This window comes from Stegastes partitus, unplaced genomic scaffold (assembly GCF_000690725.1).
Source record: "Stegastes partitus isolate 25-593 unplaced genomic scaffold, Stegastes_partitus-1.0.2 Scaffold135, whole genome shotgun sequence".
In the NCBI taxonomy this organism is placed as follows: domain Eukaryota; kingdom Metazoa; phylum Chordata; class Actinopteri; family Pomacentridae; genus Stegastes; species Stegastes partitus.
The window spans coordinates 336,809-354,517 of record NW_007577866.1 but is presented as its reverse complement, the minus strand read 5'-3'; the positions used below and the strand labels follow the sequence as shown (position 1 = coordinate 354,517).

Below are 17,709 nucleotides of genomic sequence, written 5' to 3'. Positions count from 1 at the left end.
GTTATTCTCTGAGGACGAAGGTGTCCACCACATCTTATCATTTTCACATATCCTGCATATAAATTCACATCTTTAGCCTGGTGGCAATGCAACAAGAAAGATGGAGTCCTTCTCTGCAGAAGTATCCAGTCTATTTTGATGGCCGTCTGAGCTGCACCATCCTCCAAAAAAATTTGTGAAGATATATGACCTGTTATGGATTATAGTTCCAATACAGACAGTATGTATCCTCCAATTATCTCCAGCTGAGACCTTCGAGCCCTGCAGTCACCCAGGAACCCCCAACTATGGGATCCCAAGCTCCAACAAGCTCCACTTCCAGGCTGGAGAGACCCTGCACTACTCCTGCCTGACTGGCCACCAGCTCCTGGGTGATCCTGTTCTCCACTGTGTCCCTGGACACCCATCCCAGTGGAGTGGGCTGCCACCTGTCTGCAAAGGTGGGGAACTGCAGCTTCATGTTCTTTCTACATTATCAAGTCAGCTTCGGTTATACAGTGCTCAAGGTTCTTTAAAAGTCTGCCTCTTAAAAAAAAGATGATCTTTTTTTTAAATCTATAAATGATACTAAATGCAAATGGAAAATGTGCTGGTTGCATCTGGTACATCATTTATTTGACTAAAGGGTGTTTCATGAAAATCACAGTTTTGAATAAAAATATTAATAAGCAAAAAGGGGTCATGATATATTTAATATATAATGAATTTTACAAACAAATGAATGCCTGTAATGCAGAATGCTTAACATTTGAATTCAAATAGCAGCATGCATCTGCTTAAAATCATTTTGGGACTTTTGGAATCCAACAGGTAAATGAACTTAAAATGAGTCTCTTTAAAAGACCTACATTCAAACCATGTAAATAGATAGTGATTTCAGTTAATAGTTGTTAAATCTGACACCTCAAGATATAATATATTTATAATATATTATATATATATTTGCTTATTTGATTCTTTGCTTCCACAGTTACTCAAATAAAAAATAATCTTTTAAAAAAACAACACTTCAAATGAAAGAAAACGTTGACATTACATTGTGTAATACTGAGTAGAGTTTATTGTTGGTGTTAATGTTTCAGATTCTGTGGGTTCATTTGTTTTATTATCTACATTTACACAATGGATTGCCGATATGAAACGTGTAAAGTCATGGTTAGAGTAACCAGCCCTGTGACCCGGGGGGTCTGGGGTGCTCATGCCATCTCTTGCACGCATCAGCTTTTGCTGAATGGGATTGGCATAAACATTTCATCTCGGTCAGTGTGTGTCCTCAGCTGTCCCCTGTGCCCTACCACTTGTTCTCAGACAGCTGATGCACAGCAGTGAGCTTCTTGGCCTCAACTTTTCATAACAGACCATTTATTTTATTTCATTTCTTTTATGAAGGGCTCTGCTCTCAAAGGTGCTAGTATGAGGTCTTGCCGTACATAATGACACAAGTAAGAGCACTTCTCTCTATACTTTCTACACCATGCAAGCCTACCTTTTACTCTATATGGAGCAAACAGTTTTATTTTAAAATTACCAATGTTCCTATTTAAATCCTTCACTGCTGTCAGTGTAATGGAGTACAGACTTTTGACAAAGATATGCCACTTCTTGGTTAATATTTCAATAGCTAAATGCTATGATTATTAGTCCTTATTTAACTTCCTTTAACCTCTTTCTCAGGGGAGACCAGGCCAGGGCAATATCATATCAAATGCGCAAAAACAACAAAACTGAAATCAACAGACAATTGCCAGTTTTTTTTAGGTAAAGAAAATTAAAATGGACTCAAAACAGAGACAGTTGTTAAAGCAATCATTCACCACTTGGTTTACAGCAACCAGCTATTCAGTTTATGAACAATGATTAACTTGATTTCCATCTGTAAGCTGTCACAAGTCTGCAGCAGAAAACACAAGAGCTTTCCATCTCCCTGTACACTGGGGACACACAGCACATACTGCATGTGTCCTGTAATCTTAGGATAAACGTCACATCTTTTCGTCTTTCAGTTATATCCTAAGTGGCTCTGTAAATACAGACACACCAATGACTCAACGAGGCACAGAGGGGTGGTCACTCACCTCAACAGTACAGGGCACAGAGATGAGCTCATGGTTTTCGCTCGATATATCACATGTTAAATGAGAGTTTCAGTTCATTTCGACCTGCTGTATTTCATACTATTATTACAGCTGTTGTGTCTTTGTGGGTCGTGCTAAACTTTGTGCTTTCCACCTACATTCAGATTCAGGAAAATGAGCAGCCACACAAAATCACAGTGTGCTTTGTCATGTTCTGGAAAAATTTAATGTACATAAGAACATATAAACAAAATCTTTAAAACAAAAAAACAACAAATTTACACGTTCTGGTCTGGAAGTCACAGAAACCTCCTACTTAGTGCCTCCACCACAAGACTTTGACAGCTTGAAAGACAGCTTACAGAACAGGATACGTACTAAACAAAGAATGACTGAGCATGTTTCAGAAGAGCAGGAGAAACACATTACACACAGCGAAAGGCCGGAGAGGAAAAGTGTTGTTTGGATTTAATAGATTTTGTTGTCCTGACACTTTGAAGAAGGTTGTTCCAGTCTAGAGGCTAAAATAACAGAAAACTGCGAACTTTAGTTTGCTCCCTGATTGAGGCACCTCAGGGACACGGGGTGCAGTAAGGACACATTGGACAGCCAACCGGACCGAAGGTGTCCAGTCAAATATGTTTTTGTACCAGAGGTTTCTCGACGGTGTCCCAGTCCGGCTGCTGTACATCCCTGAAGTGATGGAGTGAATCTGTGATGCTGTGACTCATTCCTGAGCATGTGCATTTGTTTCACTGTGTCACAAATCCAGCCAGTTGGACAGCCAGCTGGTCATTTTTAAATGGCTGTTCTGTCTCTGGTCAGCCTGGTAACAGTGTTATTGGTGACTCAGGAAGTAGGGAAGGACTGAAAGCGAAAATGTCCACCACATGCATTACAGTTTTAGGTATCAGTTTTTATTAATTTTAGCATTACTGACATAGGTTGCACCCTAGAATTTCTAGCCATTCGTGCATGTACATGTTTGCCAGTGTCCCAGTTCTGATTACACATGAAACTCCAGGTTTCTCGTCTGTGTACAGTACTGTCTTTATTTATCAGCAACACCTACAAAGAATATTTGGATCCGGTATTTTGATGCTGCAGTATGCTACTTTCTGAGTCCTCCAGGAAGCATCTTTCTAAAACGATGACAAGACATTGTCCAGGGGCCTGAAACCAAGATATAGTGTTTACATGTACAGCAGATAACCCAGATACTAAAAAACAAAAACAACAAAACTCATTTCCAGGATACTAATGCACACACTTATTAGGTTGACTGTTTGTTAACTTGACTGACTCCAGCTGCGTTCTTACAGTGCAGCCACAATGCATTGCAATCAATAATGTACAGCAGTGTCTGTCAATGTGCCTTTAAACTTCAATCTGTCACCACTGCAGCCAAATCCGATAAGTCAGGTTCATTCACTGAACGTTTGCAAAAATGTAAATAAGGTGTCCAAGAAACTTCAATAAGTACTTTTATTTATACATCTGACTAATCAGGATTCATTACATAGTTTTTTTTGTTTTTGTTTTTTTTTTTTTTTACATCAAACATTTGTACAGTCGCACACAGTCACAGCTTATAAGCTACAGTCAACAACCATTTGTTGTTCAGCTGAATCCTGAGCATCATCACAGCTGAATATTCTTTTACTGTGATCCGTTCACTAGTCTAAATAATTTTCAGTCATATAAGGTTTGTTTGAATAAGGAGAGTTACAAGTGGTACCAAGTGGTCTATCTAATCATTAAAGTAACTACCAAAACAAGGTAAAAGACAGTAGTAACACTGAAAACACATCTTACCTGTGTCTGTTGTTTGTTACATTATCATCACACATGGACAACATCTTCAGTATTTGAATCATAAATAGGATAACAATGTCTTGCATGTGGGTTTTGCCCTCACACACTGAGCATCTGCAGCATCTTATCTCCTGGAGCGACCAAAGTGCTAACGACCTGCATTACATCAGCTTGAGTAACATTAGCAATTAGTAACATTAACTCTAAAATTACAAACCAAAGTATATTAGTGTGTGATTCCCTTTTTAAAAATGTTTTAAATGAGCTTGAAAGAACTATATTCCTTCTTTCTTTTTTCACCTTTTTGCTTTATCCAGCCTACTCCCCATATCTAACACGTCCTCCCTCTCTCTGTATTCTCCCCAGCCCACCCAGCAGAGTATGATGGGCACAGATTAGACGGTAAGTTTTGCCAAGAAGTTAATTATATCTGCACACTCTGAGTCTCCGTGAGCACAGGGGATTTTAAAGGAATGTTTTGTGCTGCTGATATTTCCCATGTTGCTGCTGAAAGAAAAGTGTCTCATAAATGCCAAATGAAAAGGAGTTGCAAGAAGCAACCCTAACGTATTATGTCCATTTAAAATAGAGAGCATCAGAGTGGAATTCCCCTAAGGGTCATGTAAAAAAAAAAAAAAAAGAAAAGAAAAAAAGAAAAAATCTAATGTTAAAATTGATACAAGACCAGTCACACCTGCTCATTCAGAGGTATTTCTCTATTTCTGCTAAATTCTACTATGTAGAGCAAAATTTAAAACATCAAAATTGTGAAACAACACATGGAATTATGTAATGAACATGAAAGTAGTACTTTTTATCTGACAGAGTAGCCACTGTTTGCTTTGATTACCGTTTTGCACACTGTTGGTGATGTATGAACCAGCCTCATGAGGTGCCACCTACAACACTTTAAGTTAACATGTGAACCATGTCAAAAATTAACAGGTGGAATTTCTTGCTTTCTTGATGTGTTGGAAGCCATCACTTGTTTTGTGCTCAGGTCGTGTTGGTAAACAGCAAATAGTTTTCTTCAACTACCATCATAATCCGTATTATAGCAAGAACCACTCAGCTAAGTAAAGAGAACATAGACATAAAGGTCACACGGTTCAGAACATTTCCAGAACTTTGACAAAGTTCCTTAAATGTAGCCACAAAAGCCACTGATCCCTGTGATGAAACTGGTTGTCGCGAGGAGGACCGCCTCAGGAGAAGAAAGTTCTCTGTACTGCAGAGAAGTTCATTAGTGTTTGCAGCTTCAGGAATTAACAGCAGCTCAGATTAGAACTCACATCAGTGCTTCCTGGAGTTCAAGTCGCAGATACATCTTAATATCAAGTGTTGGGTGGAGACTATAAATCAGACCTTCATGGTGTAGCTGCTGCAAGGAAGAAAAGTAAACCTGCTTGAGTCCATAAATATTGTATCTAACAGCCATCTTATTTTCTTTTGTAGTATCTACGGCTCACCTACGGATGGAGGGAGTCCAAGTAGCATTTGCTACCTTCATCCCTGTCACCCTCCTCCTCATCATCATCATTGGGATCTACCTCCACTTCTCAAAGTACGTTCAAATAACCAGTGACTTAACGGGAAAATATCTTGACATTTTAATATAAATAACTGTCACCTACTTTTTTAACCCCTGGTATAATACTGTAGATCATAATTTTCTCAACTGTCTTATTAAACTTTTATAATACAATTCAAATCGCAGCTTGTTTTCAGACAGGAAAATGTACTCTTTATATGCTGAAGTAACAAAACAAGAAATCACTTAAAACATGAATGGATGGAAAACATTTAATATATAAGCCTAGCCTGAGAAATTTTCATGCTCTTTTAAAAAAAACACGATCACAACTAGAAATGATTGTGCAATGATTGTTTGTGTGTTTGTTATTGTTGTTACTACGCTCTGAAAAGGGTTACAAGCAATGTAATGGTATCGTACAGCTTCATCTGCTTCATATAAGTGATGGGTTGCCAGAATAATAGTGTTTGTAAAGTGACATGCATTTGAGGGTCACAGCAGGTGCAGATATCCAATGGTGAAAAAATAACTCAGATTCAGCAGTGGAGTACCACAGCCTCTCCAGAGAACACAGCAGGCTTTGAAAGTATTCAATAAATAGACACCACGTTTTTGCTGAATGTCTCTTGAGACTTTTGCACTATGCATGTGATCTTTTAATAACATTATTGTCTGATGTCTTGGACAAAAGAGGGGATTTGGACAGCTTCCATCTGAAGGGGATGAACTCAAAGAGAGGCAAATGTAACTACATTTAGCTGAAAATACCGACTGCATTCTAAAAATAACTGTCAGCGGATTAGGATCAGGATTTCAGAACACAATGGTGACAAATAGAAGGTCAAAATGAGACCTGACCAGAACATGCAGCATGGCAAAGAGTATCGAATGTGGAGTCCACAAATGCTTTCACTACATAAATGCTGGTGCCATTATTTCAAAGTGACAACGGCTTTAAGCCTTCCTGCATTGTACTGTACAAGCATTTTTTTGCACTTCTTTTTCAAGAATATGTGCTTTCTGTGTCTGTGCTCAGGGCTCAGAGGAAACCACAGCAACTCTCCCTATCCTCCAACGTTCCATATGAAAACATTACTGGAGAATCTACATTTGACAGCTCCGTCTATGAGACAACGGTGAGTCAACCTGCAATACATTGCAACTCCATGAAGATTCTAAAGTTCAGAATTTGTTCAAATGTTTCACTGAGGTGTTGATGATCATTTTTGGAGGCTGCAGTTTGTGGTGATGTTGCATTAAACTGACAGGTGTTTATACTGTTTTATCCTCTCAATTCATATAAATGAAGGAGACCAGATAATTCTAAACAGAATGACAGCACCATAAACCGCAGCCTCCAAAAGGTTTATGCACTTCAATCTAATATCAACTCCTCATTTTTCTGACTCTTGGAGCTGTGGACAGTTTTTCTAGACTGCTTCCTGCAATTTCTGTAGTCATATGACATTTTTACTTTATTGGACTACTCTGCTAAACAGTAATAGTAGAGTTGCTATGTGGGAGTGGTATCAGAATTGTTTTTGCACAAAAAAATGAAAATAAGTTATTTAATACATGTATTTTCAATTCAATTCAATTTTATTTGTATAGCGCATATTTACAACAACAAGTCATCTCATAGCGCTTCACAAAGGCAGAAACACCCAACAATCCAAAACATTTGGATTCCCTATAAGCTTCAGCAGTCCGCAAGCAGTCTGCAACAGTGGGAAGGAACCGAAAACCCCCACAGGGGAAAAAAACCTCCGACAGAACCAGGCTCAGGGAGGGACGGCCATTTGCCTCGACCGGTTGGGTGGATGTAGGATGAATTATACAATGTAGTGTACAGTTAAAACAGTTATTAGAAGTTATTGTCCTTTAGTTCCTCCATTTCAAATGGACCAATGAAATATTCCATTCCGTAGTCGGTGGAGGTAACAGGAGGCATCATGGTGGGGCAGCAGGATACAGAAGGGTGAGGCCAGTGGCTGTAATTCAGGAGCTCCAGATCCAGAGACATCCACAGAGAGAGCAGGCGCAGGAGAACCTCGGGGGGAGTCACAGAGTTAGTCGTATGTAATGGTGATATACAGCTATATAAACATATACATACAGACACATATATATAAAGAGGAGAGGAGAGGAGAGAAGCCCAGTGCATCATGGGAATCCCCCGGCAGTCTAAACCTATAGCAGCATCACTAAGGGACAGCTCAGATGACTCCGAGCAGCCCTAACTATGAGCTTTATTAAACAGGAACGTTTTTAACCTAATCTTAAAGGTAGAGAGGGTGTCCGCCTCCCGAACACAAACTGGGAGCTGATTCCATAAGACAGGAGCCTGATAACTGAAGGCTCTGCCTCCCATTCTGCTTCTAGAAACTCTGGGAACCACCAGTAGACCTGCAGTCTGAGAGCGAAGCGCTCTGTTAGGATAATATGGAACAATAAGGTCTTTAAGATACGATGGAGCCTGATCATGAAGACTTTTATATGTTAGAAGCAGGATTTTAAATTGGATCCTTGATTTTACAGGAAGCCAATGGAGAGAAGCTAATACTGGAGAAATATGATCTCTTTTATTGGTTCCTGTCAAAGCTCTGGCTGCAGCATTCATTCAAATTGTTTTCTGACATTTGCTTACATGAAAATATGTTGTCTGATACGTGTATTTTCACCACTGAAGTACAAAACGGGGTTAGAGTCAGGTCAGGGCTGGCTCTGGGATCACATTTAGTTACCTTGTTTTAGTTTATACTGGACTGGCGTTGCATATATTCCTCGATACATGTTTCCTATTTCTTAGAAACAGACTAACTGATACACAGTAAACATGGCGCAAAGAACAGAGTGTGGTTTGCAATAAACTTATTGGGAATGAAGGTTAGTAGGACCAGTAGTGGCCCAACACAGTTATTTCCCCTCTGGGCAGCCTCGCTGGTTTATTTGGTCAAACCACAGGAGTTATTCAGCCCTGGGACATCTCTTAGTGTATCCATTTGATAGTCAAGCCTTTGTGGCCAGCAAGAAGCCCGTTTTGCTGGCAGAAACTCTGCCTTCCAGTGGAAATTCTCCAAATTGTTCAAGATTTGGCGCGAGAACATTGCTGTGCGTGGTCCAAAAGTCAGAGCAACAAAAAGAGGCAATGGCTCATTAGATAAATAAAATCCTCTGAAAAGACTGTTGAGACTATAATTTTGGCCTCCGAAACAGAATGAATTTACAAATATAAAGTTCCATATTTTCTCTCAGTATTTCATACCTTTGATTGCAGCTCGATGCTGTGGCCACTGTAGGTTTTCACACTGAAAGTTTAGAAAACATCATATTTGGATCTTAAGGTGATGCTTCCTCATAGCAACCATTTGAACAGAAGCCACAACTTTGTGTCTGTGATTAAGAAACAGGAATTACTAACAAAATATTGACTCTTTGGTCGGGTGCAGCATCATTTTAATTGATGAAATTCTTTCTATGTCCTGAGTTGTGCTTTTTCTTTATCTTCCATGCTGGCAATCCTGAAGAATAATGAGGTGAGTTGGTTCTATCTTAAATGCTGGGATGCTTCACAGAGCCTGGGGTATCTTCTTCCTTAATGCCCTCAAAGGTCCTTTTTCTCCTGTTTGAATAAGATTTGTTAAAAATCAGTATCTACTCATTCAGTGAAATGATTCATAATCATGAACAGTATAAAATTGTTAAAGATTCAACAAAGTACACATTATTCCATGATTAGTAGCAATGTATAATATGTAGAAATCACACTTAATACTCTAAAGTACATCTTCTTCGTAGTTATATACTTTTACTTAGGAACCATTTTCATTGACTTTTACTCCTCCTGGTATTAGAGAACACGAGTACTTTCTCCACCTCAGTAACAATGTAGAATAACACTTGTTTTATCATTTATACCAGTGTACCATTTCTTGTACATAGAATATCATCGTCTATGACCTCTGACATCATCGGTGTATCATACTGTGCTGCTACTTTGTGCCAGTGTAGAATCTACCTTACAACAAGAGTTTCACTATGAGTTAAATCCCCAGATGTACCGAGCTGGGTTGTGGGTTGAGAAAACATTTGGCAACTACCTCTGTAACTGAATGTTTTATTCTCTTCACAGGAAACAAGAGAATACGAGGTTTCGATCTGAAGTCGCCCGCGTGTGTGTGTGTTTCAGAATGGACAGCTAAGACGACCGCTGGCCTTTTCAATGTCCCTCACACTCACTCCTTCGGTGACTCCCTCGACACCCCTCACAATGTTCTCTGTACACTGAATATGAGCCTCCCTTTATTTACCCAACAGAGGACACATCAGCACTCCTGGAAAACCTGGGCCAACCGGATTATTTTTCTAGCTCTTCAACAGTAACAGGTCCAGCAGCATCAAACTTGTACAGTTTTTAATCCTGTGCTCGCATCCTGAGAACTTTCAGTGGAAACACCATCTCAGAAAGCAGAAGGAATCAGTGCAAAGCTAGTGCCATTAAAAGCATATAACCACAGATGTTAGGTTGTGTTATGTACATTATACACTATGTCTTCTGCCACCATCAAAAGAATAATGCTTATGGGATGTATATTAAGATCTTAGGATTAAATGTCACAGAAAACAGCAGTATTAGCTTTTATCTGAGTATGCCCAAAACTGTTGCTCTTTGAACTGATGAACCTTCTGAGAGAGAAAAAAAAATCAGAATGTGCCTTAATTTAAAGGCCCTTGAAGAAATATCTTGCTAAAATATGTTCAGATTGACCATTCTCTTGTCTGTATATTCAGCATGGAGGTGAAGTCAGAGTGATGCTAACCTAGCTTAGCATAAAGACTGGAATCAGACGAAACAGCTAGCCGCTATGTGTTATAAGCTCAAACACACCCACCAGCACCTCTGAAGCTCAATAAAACATGGTGCATCTCTTAGTACAAAAATAAAACCTTAAAAGCAGAATTTAGCAGTTTTATGGATGTTACTATTTCTAGACACATAATACTTCAGCCTTATGCCAAGCATGGAAGTTGAAGACGTTTCTGTAGTGACTTGCTGAAAATCTGAAAATGGTGGAAGAGTTTATGTAGCTATTTAGTGTGGAAAATTTCTGCAGAGGAGAAGATCATTATGATGCTTTCTGGGACTGCTATTTCTCAGCCTGGGGCAGAGTCACCTAAACTGTTGAAAAACTTTAATGGTTTCTTCTCTACATGATGTATACTAATAAACAAGTTAACTGTTAGTGTGCGAACTTTGGCAGTTTTCACGGATTGGGTCTGGTGGGTCTTCACAGTTAAGCTTGTGCCTATGGCAAATCGTTTCTAGCACTGCAGATATGTGTATCCTCAACAAACATTCCAGATATCAGCACATCGATGTGTCTTTAATTCTCCTCAATGCAAGATATCTATATTGTCCTTTTAAGATATCTTCAGTAAACTTATCATCATCATGATGTTGCGGATGTCATGAACTGGATTTGTGCAAAGCCAAAATGTGATTCAACTTACCTTGAAATAGAGTTTGAGTCGGCAAAATGATGTTGCATATATCAGTAGTTACTGCAGTAAGAGGGAGGGAGAGGTGGTACGAGTGTAAAAGCACATGACAAGCCTTTTTTAACATCATTTCGGCCTGAAGTTATAGTTGTAGTAAATTTTAACGACAAGTCTTGAATGAAGGAAGCTCTCATTCTCTGAAACCTCCTATCTGATAAGTTCTCACCGTTTCACTGTATTTTCTGACATTTTTTTATCCACTACAGAGGTCGGCTTTACTTCTGCTGGAAGCCTCACATGAGCAGCACCATGACAACAATTCAGACTAGTCATAATGATGTTGGAGATGTCTACAACTATTACTAAGACTCTTCCAAACTGAATTACAGATTCTGTCACTGTCCTCTTGACTGGTCAGAGTGACGTTATGGATATCTGGAATCAAAACTCTGACATGTCGCCATGTAACTACATGTAGTCAGAATGATTGTTGATATCTGTCATTTTATTTCTTGATATTCCGATTCAGTCTTTACTGTTCAAACATTATCATGTTGGCATCTATGTAAACAATGATGTGGTAAAAACAGACAGCTAAAAGATCTGTTCATAGTTAAAACAACATCATACCATCGCATAACTGACACCTTCACTATGGTTTCAATGCCTAGATCTGAATATGCCACAGACATGAACCGTTACGTTTGGTATCGTTTTAGCGATTGCATGTTCATAAATGAGAAAGTGGAGGCTACATGTGTTCTATACAGCCATAGCAGAAATTCAAAGCAGGAAGTTACATTTGGTTATGTCTCTTTCTGTCTCTCTTGCTCTGTCTTTCTAAAGTAGTAAGTGAAACAAAACATAAATTAAATGTATCATGAAATTAAATAAACATTGTATTACTTATGACCATTTTGAGGATACACACATGTGCGAGCTGTTTGGTGAAACATACACTTCAGAATAAAGCAACACTGGCTCACTAAAAGCTCACTAACATTCGATACTTTACTTAACAGGCCAGATACTGTAATCAAGTACAGAAATTAAACTGTCAGGAATACTGCACGACAGCATCCTGTGAAGCTCTTGTTAGTGCAACTCCTGAACCACATACACAGTAGAAGTGCATGTCTGGAGACAAACCGTTGTTTATTCCCATGCTTCCCAGAGGAAAACGTTACGGCTCAAAGCTTGCTCTTCAGAGACAACATTTCCATTTCTATTTTATAAACTCCTGTTGCTAATTGTTGTCCTCCTCCTGCGTAACCTATTTCTGGTGAATTTGTGAGTTTTAAGAGAAAAAAAATAAAATGAGGCTGAAATGAGAATCACAATTTTGTCTCCTGAGCTAAAAGGAGGAGGCTTTGAGCTGTCCAATTTTCTTCTGGGTTTACTCAGAGGAGACAGTGATGCTTTTTTGAATAGGAGTCAGCTGTACTTTTAGGTAGTACCCCACTGGTTTCATTGCCTCCCAACTGTTTGATGGGTAAATTTGAATATTTATACAGATGGACAAAACATCACAACTTCATCCCACTGTGTAAAAGTAAAGCCATAATATCTCACATGTGGTTGCTGTTATCCAGACACTTGGAACAGAGCCAGGCTAGCTGTTTCCCTCTGCTTCGAGTGTTATGCAAACCCAAGCTAATCCCAGCCTGTCTTTGTACTTTATACACAGGCATGAAGCTGGAAGCATCTCTTTATATAGTAATGTTAACATACACATTTATGTTATATATCATATGATCAATAAATCCCAAAACAACATCCAGTTTCCATGGAGATCATTGGATTATCTTTAAGAGAGGCAACACTGATTCCACATGTTCATATATAATTTGCAGAAATAAAGACAAATTTAGATTTCTTCTTGGTCCATTAACATCAGTTTAGCCTCACAGATTGAGTTTGAACATTTTTAGTGACATTACATTGCATTAAACTTTCTCTGAAGCTATAGGAAGGTGCACACCAGGACAGGCTGTTGTTCTTATTGCCATTGCCTGTTTGGAGATTGTGTCTAAATTGATACCATTGCTGTCATTCAAACTTACAGTATATATTGTCCAATGATAATATGTATCCATGCAAGCTGGTGTGATGACAATGATAATAATCAACCTATTTTTGATTCATTGTACATAAGGTACTGATTAAACTACTTCACAAACGTCTTCAATAAAAGCTATTGTTCAGAAAAAAACAGTGACAATATGTGTGGTGAGTGAATGGTTTGTATGCTTCAATGAAACTTCAGAATTAAGGTTCTAGGTTTCAAACTCTTCCTTAAAAATCTTCGCTCCTTTAGTAATAATAATAATAATAATAATAAAGACTGTAACAAAGCATTATAACAGCTTGTTATGCTTTTTAAAGATTTTTTTTGACATTTGAGCCTTTATTGTCGTGGAATTAAAAAGCAAGAGAAGAGTCATGGGCCTGACATGCAGCAGATGTTGCCATGGGTCGGAACTGATCCATGACCACTGCAGCAGGGACTACCTGTCCCTGTTCATTCCTACTTCACCAGATGAGCTACTGGGGCATCCCAGCTTCTAATGCATTTAAACCAATCAGAAGCCAGGACTGTCTGCAGTCATTGCTGATGCTATATACAGTACATAGTATGCACATCTGAATAAAATTACAGAGTTACTTAGATAAAAAGTAGAATTTTCTGGAAAGATTCAATATATTGCGCTCAGTGTAAAAGGTACAGAAGTTCTGGAAAAATAGGCACAATTGTAGCTCTCACATCATCCAGAGTCTGTTAAAGGTAATTAAATAATGATTTAATTTATTAGGACTCTGCAGTACTGAGTGAGAAGCACAAGAAGACTACCAGCTGCCACCTTTGAATGGTCAGATGACAGCTTATGCTGGCAAACTAATCTGGTCCAGGAAAGGCTGTCAGCTTAGGTCTGAGTTGTAGTTTAGGCATAGTTTCTGTGATATTGATCCCACACGAAAGCCAAGATTTTGCCATTTTGTCTGTCTGGTGTGCTAAAAAAAATTCAAGCTTACAGAAAATCTACATAAAGAAATACTAACTTAAATAAATTACACAGTAATAAATGATAATCCAGAACTTACACGTGATCAGTTACATAGTATGTGGTATAAAACATTGAGACTTACAGAAAAAAAATCTCAATTTAAATGACCCCAATAGAATACGAATAGCAACAACAGTAGAACAGCCAAAATAAAAAATAAAAATGTGGGTGATATTGACCAGAAGTGCAGTATCTAAACCCATATGCCTCTCTGCTCTCTTTAACCAACAGCAAACTCAGCTGGGCACTTACATGCAGGGCATGTGTCATCTAATAGGTGACTCTTGCCTGTACGAATACTTATTTTTACTTACGAACAATAAGAATAAGAACATAGAAAAAAAGCAGCCTGCTGCCTGCTGTGTGTCTAGAAAATGTGTTCAAAAACATATTTCATTTTCTGCTATTGCACAAGCTTTGATGGTTTGCAAGAACAGCATGCATGTTGTTATCTTTATTAGAGTAAATAAAATGCCCTGCATGAATCATACATTAATAATAACCTAATGGTATGCATGAACTGTGATGCTGAAGACACAAAGAAAATAGAACTGTATGGCAACATAGCATACTGTCAGTATTTTAGAGACCCTTCCCAAATTCATGAATCATATTTCTATGGAGTTCATGTTCTGTTCAGAGGAGCTAAGCTCTCCCAGACCCTGGTAGGTGTCTGATCTTAGATGGTTATTAATTGTTTGAATTCATAGCCATCATGTGGTTCATATGTTTCTTACAGCAGCTGCTGTTTGGTGCCTGTGGACATTGTAACTGTCTCTGTAGCACTGCTGTTTGCTGCAGTGGATCGATTTGATCCATGTTGGACTTCTCAGGCTGCCCAAGAATAACACGTAATTATCTCAGCTATTTGAACATATACAGAATAGCCTGATTGCATGAATTTAAATTGAGCCGAATGGAACCACTTCAGCCCCAACTAATTTGTTAGGTCCCTTTAAGTCAGGTGTTGGACTTTACACCTCTTTTTATCAGCACACTTCATGGAACAGGCCCTTGGTACAGTATATGTCATATAAAAAATAAGGTCTAACTGTGTATTCTGAAGGTTTGGTCAGCTGTCTAGATTTAAAAAAAAAAAAAAAGCAAATTAACAAACAGACTAAAAACACACACAAAGATGTCACATTCTGAAGAAATAATTAAAACATGTCATCATTTTCACTTTACTTGTTTCAATACAGTCATACTAAAAGTAAATATTTCCATTTTGTTTGCATGTGGAGTGATCTCTGGTTTCTAGTTGTACACACCCTCCTCCTCTGTGCCTCCACAAAACAGATCAGTAGCAGTGTGTAGAAAGGTAAGTAACCTCATCGCTTGACTGGGTGGGAGCAGGACACGGCTTTACCGGCCTCGCCTCCTTCAGGGTTTGAATCAGTGCCCACATCTCAGATGTTCTCTTTCAGTTCAAGACAGTTTAACCACATGTATCCAACATTGTACCTCCTTTTTTTGCATAAAACTTGACATTTCTTTACACAACACTTTTAACATGACGCTTACTTTGTCTGAAAATGAAAACACTTTTATTTATGTCCAAGTTTAGAGAGTCATTACATGGAATCAGTTAGCTCCGTCACCACCGTCCTAGCATCACCATTTTTTTCTTTTGTTAATCCAGTAAGCTCCAATAAATGAATTGGGGGTATTTTATTGTCTGTTCAAATGCAGAAAATCTCATTCAGCCAAAGCCTTACAGGTCTCCATCACAGGAAAACTGTGAGTTAAGAAAGGAAATTTTATCATTTCTGAAGTAGATATGGTCAAAATGTGTTAAGAATAAATAAATAAATAAAATATTTTGCTTCGAAAAGCTTTTTTTTAAAAAAAAGATTTTCCATATAAAACGCGTGCCTCCTTATTCCTATCACTCACACCATTTCTTGGTTCTTGAAATGACTTCTACACCTCCTTCCCCACTGAAAATCTACCACGTATATAGTTATGCAAATATGTTAATGTAAAAAGTTTAACTAATGGATATAAGATGTGTCCTACATCACTGAGAGAATTCAGTCAGTGTCTGTGAAATGCAGTTTCCATATCTCAATGCTGTGTGTTGCCTGCTGGACCTGGACTGGTTTGCAAACTCGTGAATTGTGATGGACTTCTACACCTTGGGTGAGCAAAAAGCAATTTTTACTTGTCAAACTTTAACTTCATCATGCTGTGCATTGAAGCTTAAACATCCAAAAGAAGGAACACCCAAAATACATTTTTGAGGGGAGGTGACGTTAATCAACAAGAAGCTACACTATACAGACCCTGAGGTTAGTTCTGGTTCCCCTTCAAAGCAAACAGTAGTAGCAGTAACAGAAGCTGGATTGCCATTGGTGTCCTTATTCATGAAGCTGTCTTAAATTAAGAGTTTTTGTGATCATGGAATACTAAGCACTGGAAATGTAAACATAACCTCCTGGGGCTTGACTGGACACAGGTAGGTGAAGATTAAGAACAGCTGAAGTTCTGGAAATGCTACATTCAAAGAAAGTCAACATTACATATATGAATGTGTCCACATTTATCACGCTTTGCACACATTAGCTTGAGCAAACTTCCAAAGGTTACAATCCATTAGGCCATGCTCCTTAAACACAACAGAGCTGTGCCTCCCTCTGCTGGCAAGGGCTACAAATTACCCATCATCCATCAGGCAGGAAGGGATCACTTTAGCCATATGGCACTGAATCTTTTTTACTTTGGTGTCTGAGGTTTGATGCAGTCTGCTGGGAACTGGATGTTTGTTTACTAATCATCAGAAGGACTCAATGTCAAAACTGCGGTCTAAATGTTGTTGTGTTGTTCATTATTCCTGTTGCAACAGGTTTAGAGCACACTGAATTATTCACGGCCTTTAATTCTACAAACAGACCAATATTTCAACAATATGGTGTCTTTTTTCCAGGGACCTCCTTTAGTCGTTGGGACTTGTGAGCAGTTTGAGTGAAACCTTTGTTCTGCTTTATTCTTTTTTTGTAGATACGGCTGTGGACACACAAAGAATCAGGATGGAGAAAAAAAAATCTGAAAATTAAAATTTCACTACAAATTGCAAAGATGAAAGTAATAATGCAACAAATAAAAAAAAAAACAACAACAAAGAAAAACAAGAAAAAAAATATAGTAAATCATAGATCATGTGAAGTTCGTCCATACATTACTGAGGTCTGTGATGTTTATGCTGAATTGATGGAGTTTCTGAGGAAATCCTCCATTTATCTACAAGTAAACTGCGAGAATTAACTCTGATAAAACCCGAGCATGCTCATGTTTGTTTTATTTGTTGTTTACTTTCTGTAACTTGTAGTGAACTGGATGAAACATGTTACTAGAAATTCAAGAAAAAGGTTCACCTGAAGCAATACAAACTACCAAAGAGCAACAATACAACATCTTATGATCTAGGCTTCAGTCACACATACTGCAGTGTGACACCGTTTTATTATTGCTGTTGTTATTATTAGTACTGATAGTATTTAATAGATGGCTCGAGGAACATTACCATTCACGGACATCATCATGTTGACTTAACTATCCTATCCAGGCTATATAGCCTATAAACTGTGTTTTCATAGGCTGTCTGTCGTCCGATTACTTAATTATTTTAGTTAGACTTTGGTATAAAAAACACACGAGCAGCAAGCCCCAGTGGTTTGAACGGAGCTGTCGGAGCAGCGGTAGCTCACTGAGCCGCTGCTTC

The 17,709-nt window shown here is 38.4% G+C and overlaps 1 protein-coding gene across 1 annotated transcript in view; it reads left to right on the top strand.

Moving 5' to 3' along the window:
* Positions 1-9,616, top strand: part of sez6b (seizure related 6 homolog b) — a 147,475-nt gene extending 137,859 nt beyond the window's left edge. Inside the window, exons 12-16 of the mRNA XM_008278856.1 lie at positions 246-440; positions 4,257-4,292; positions 5,346-5,454; positions 6,461-6,560; positions 9,557-9,616. Coding sequence (XP_008277078.1) covers positions 246-440; positions 4,257-4,292; positions 5,346-5,454; positions 6,461-6,560; positions 9,557-9,586 — 470 coding nt within the window. The 3' untranslated portion in view covers positions 9,587-9,616. The remainder of the gene's footprint in view (positions 1-245; positions 441-4,256; positions 4,293-5,345; positions 5,455-6,460; positions 6,561-9,556) is intronic.
* The last annotated feature ends 8,093 nt before the right edge of the window (positions 9,617-17,709 follow it).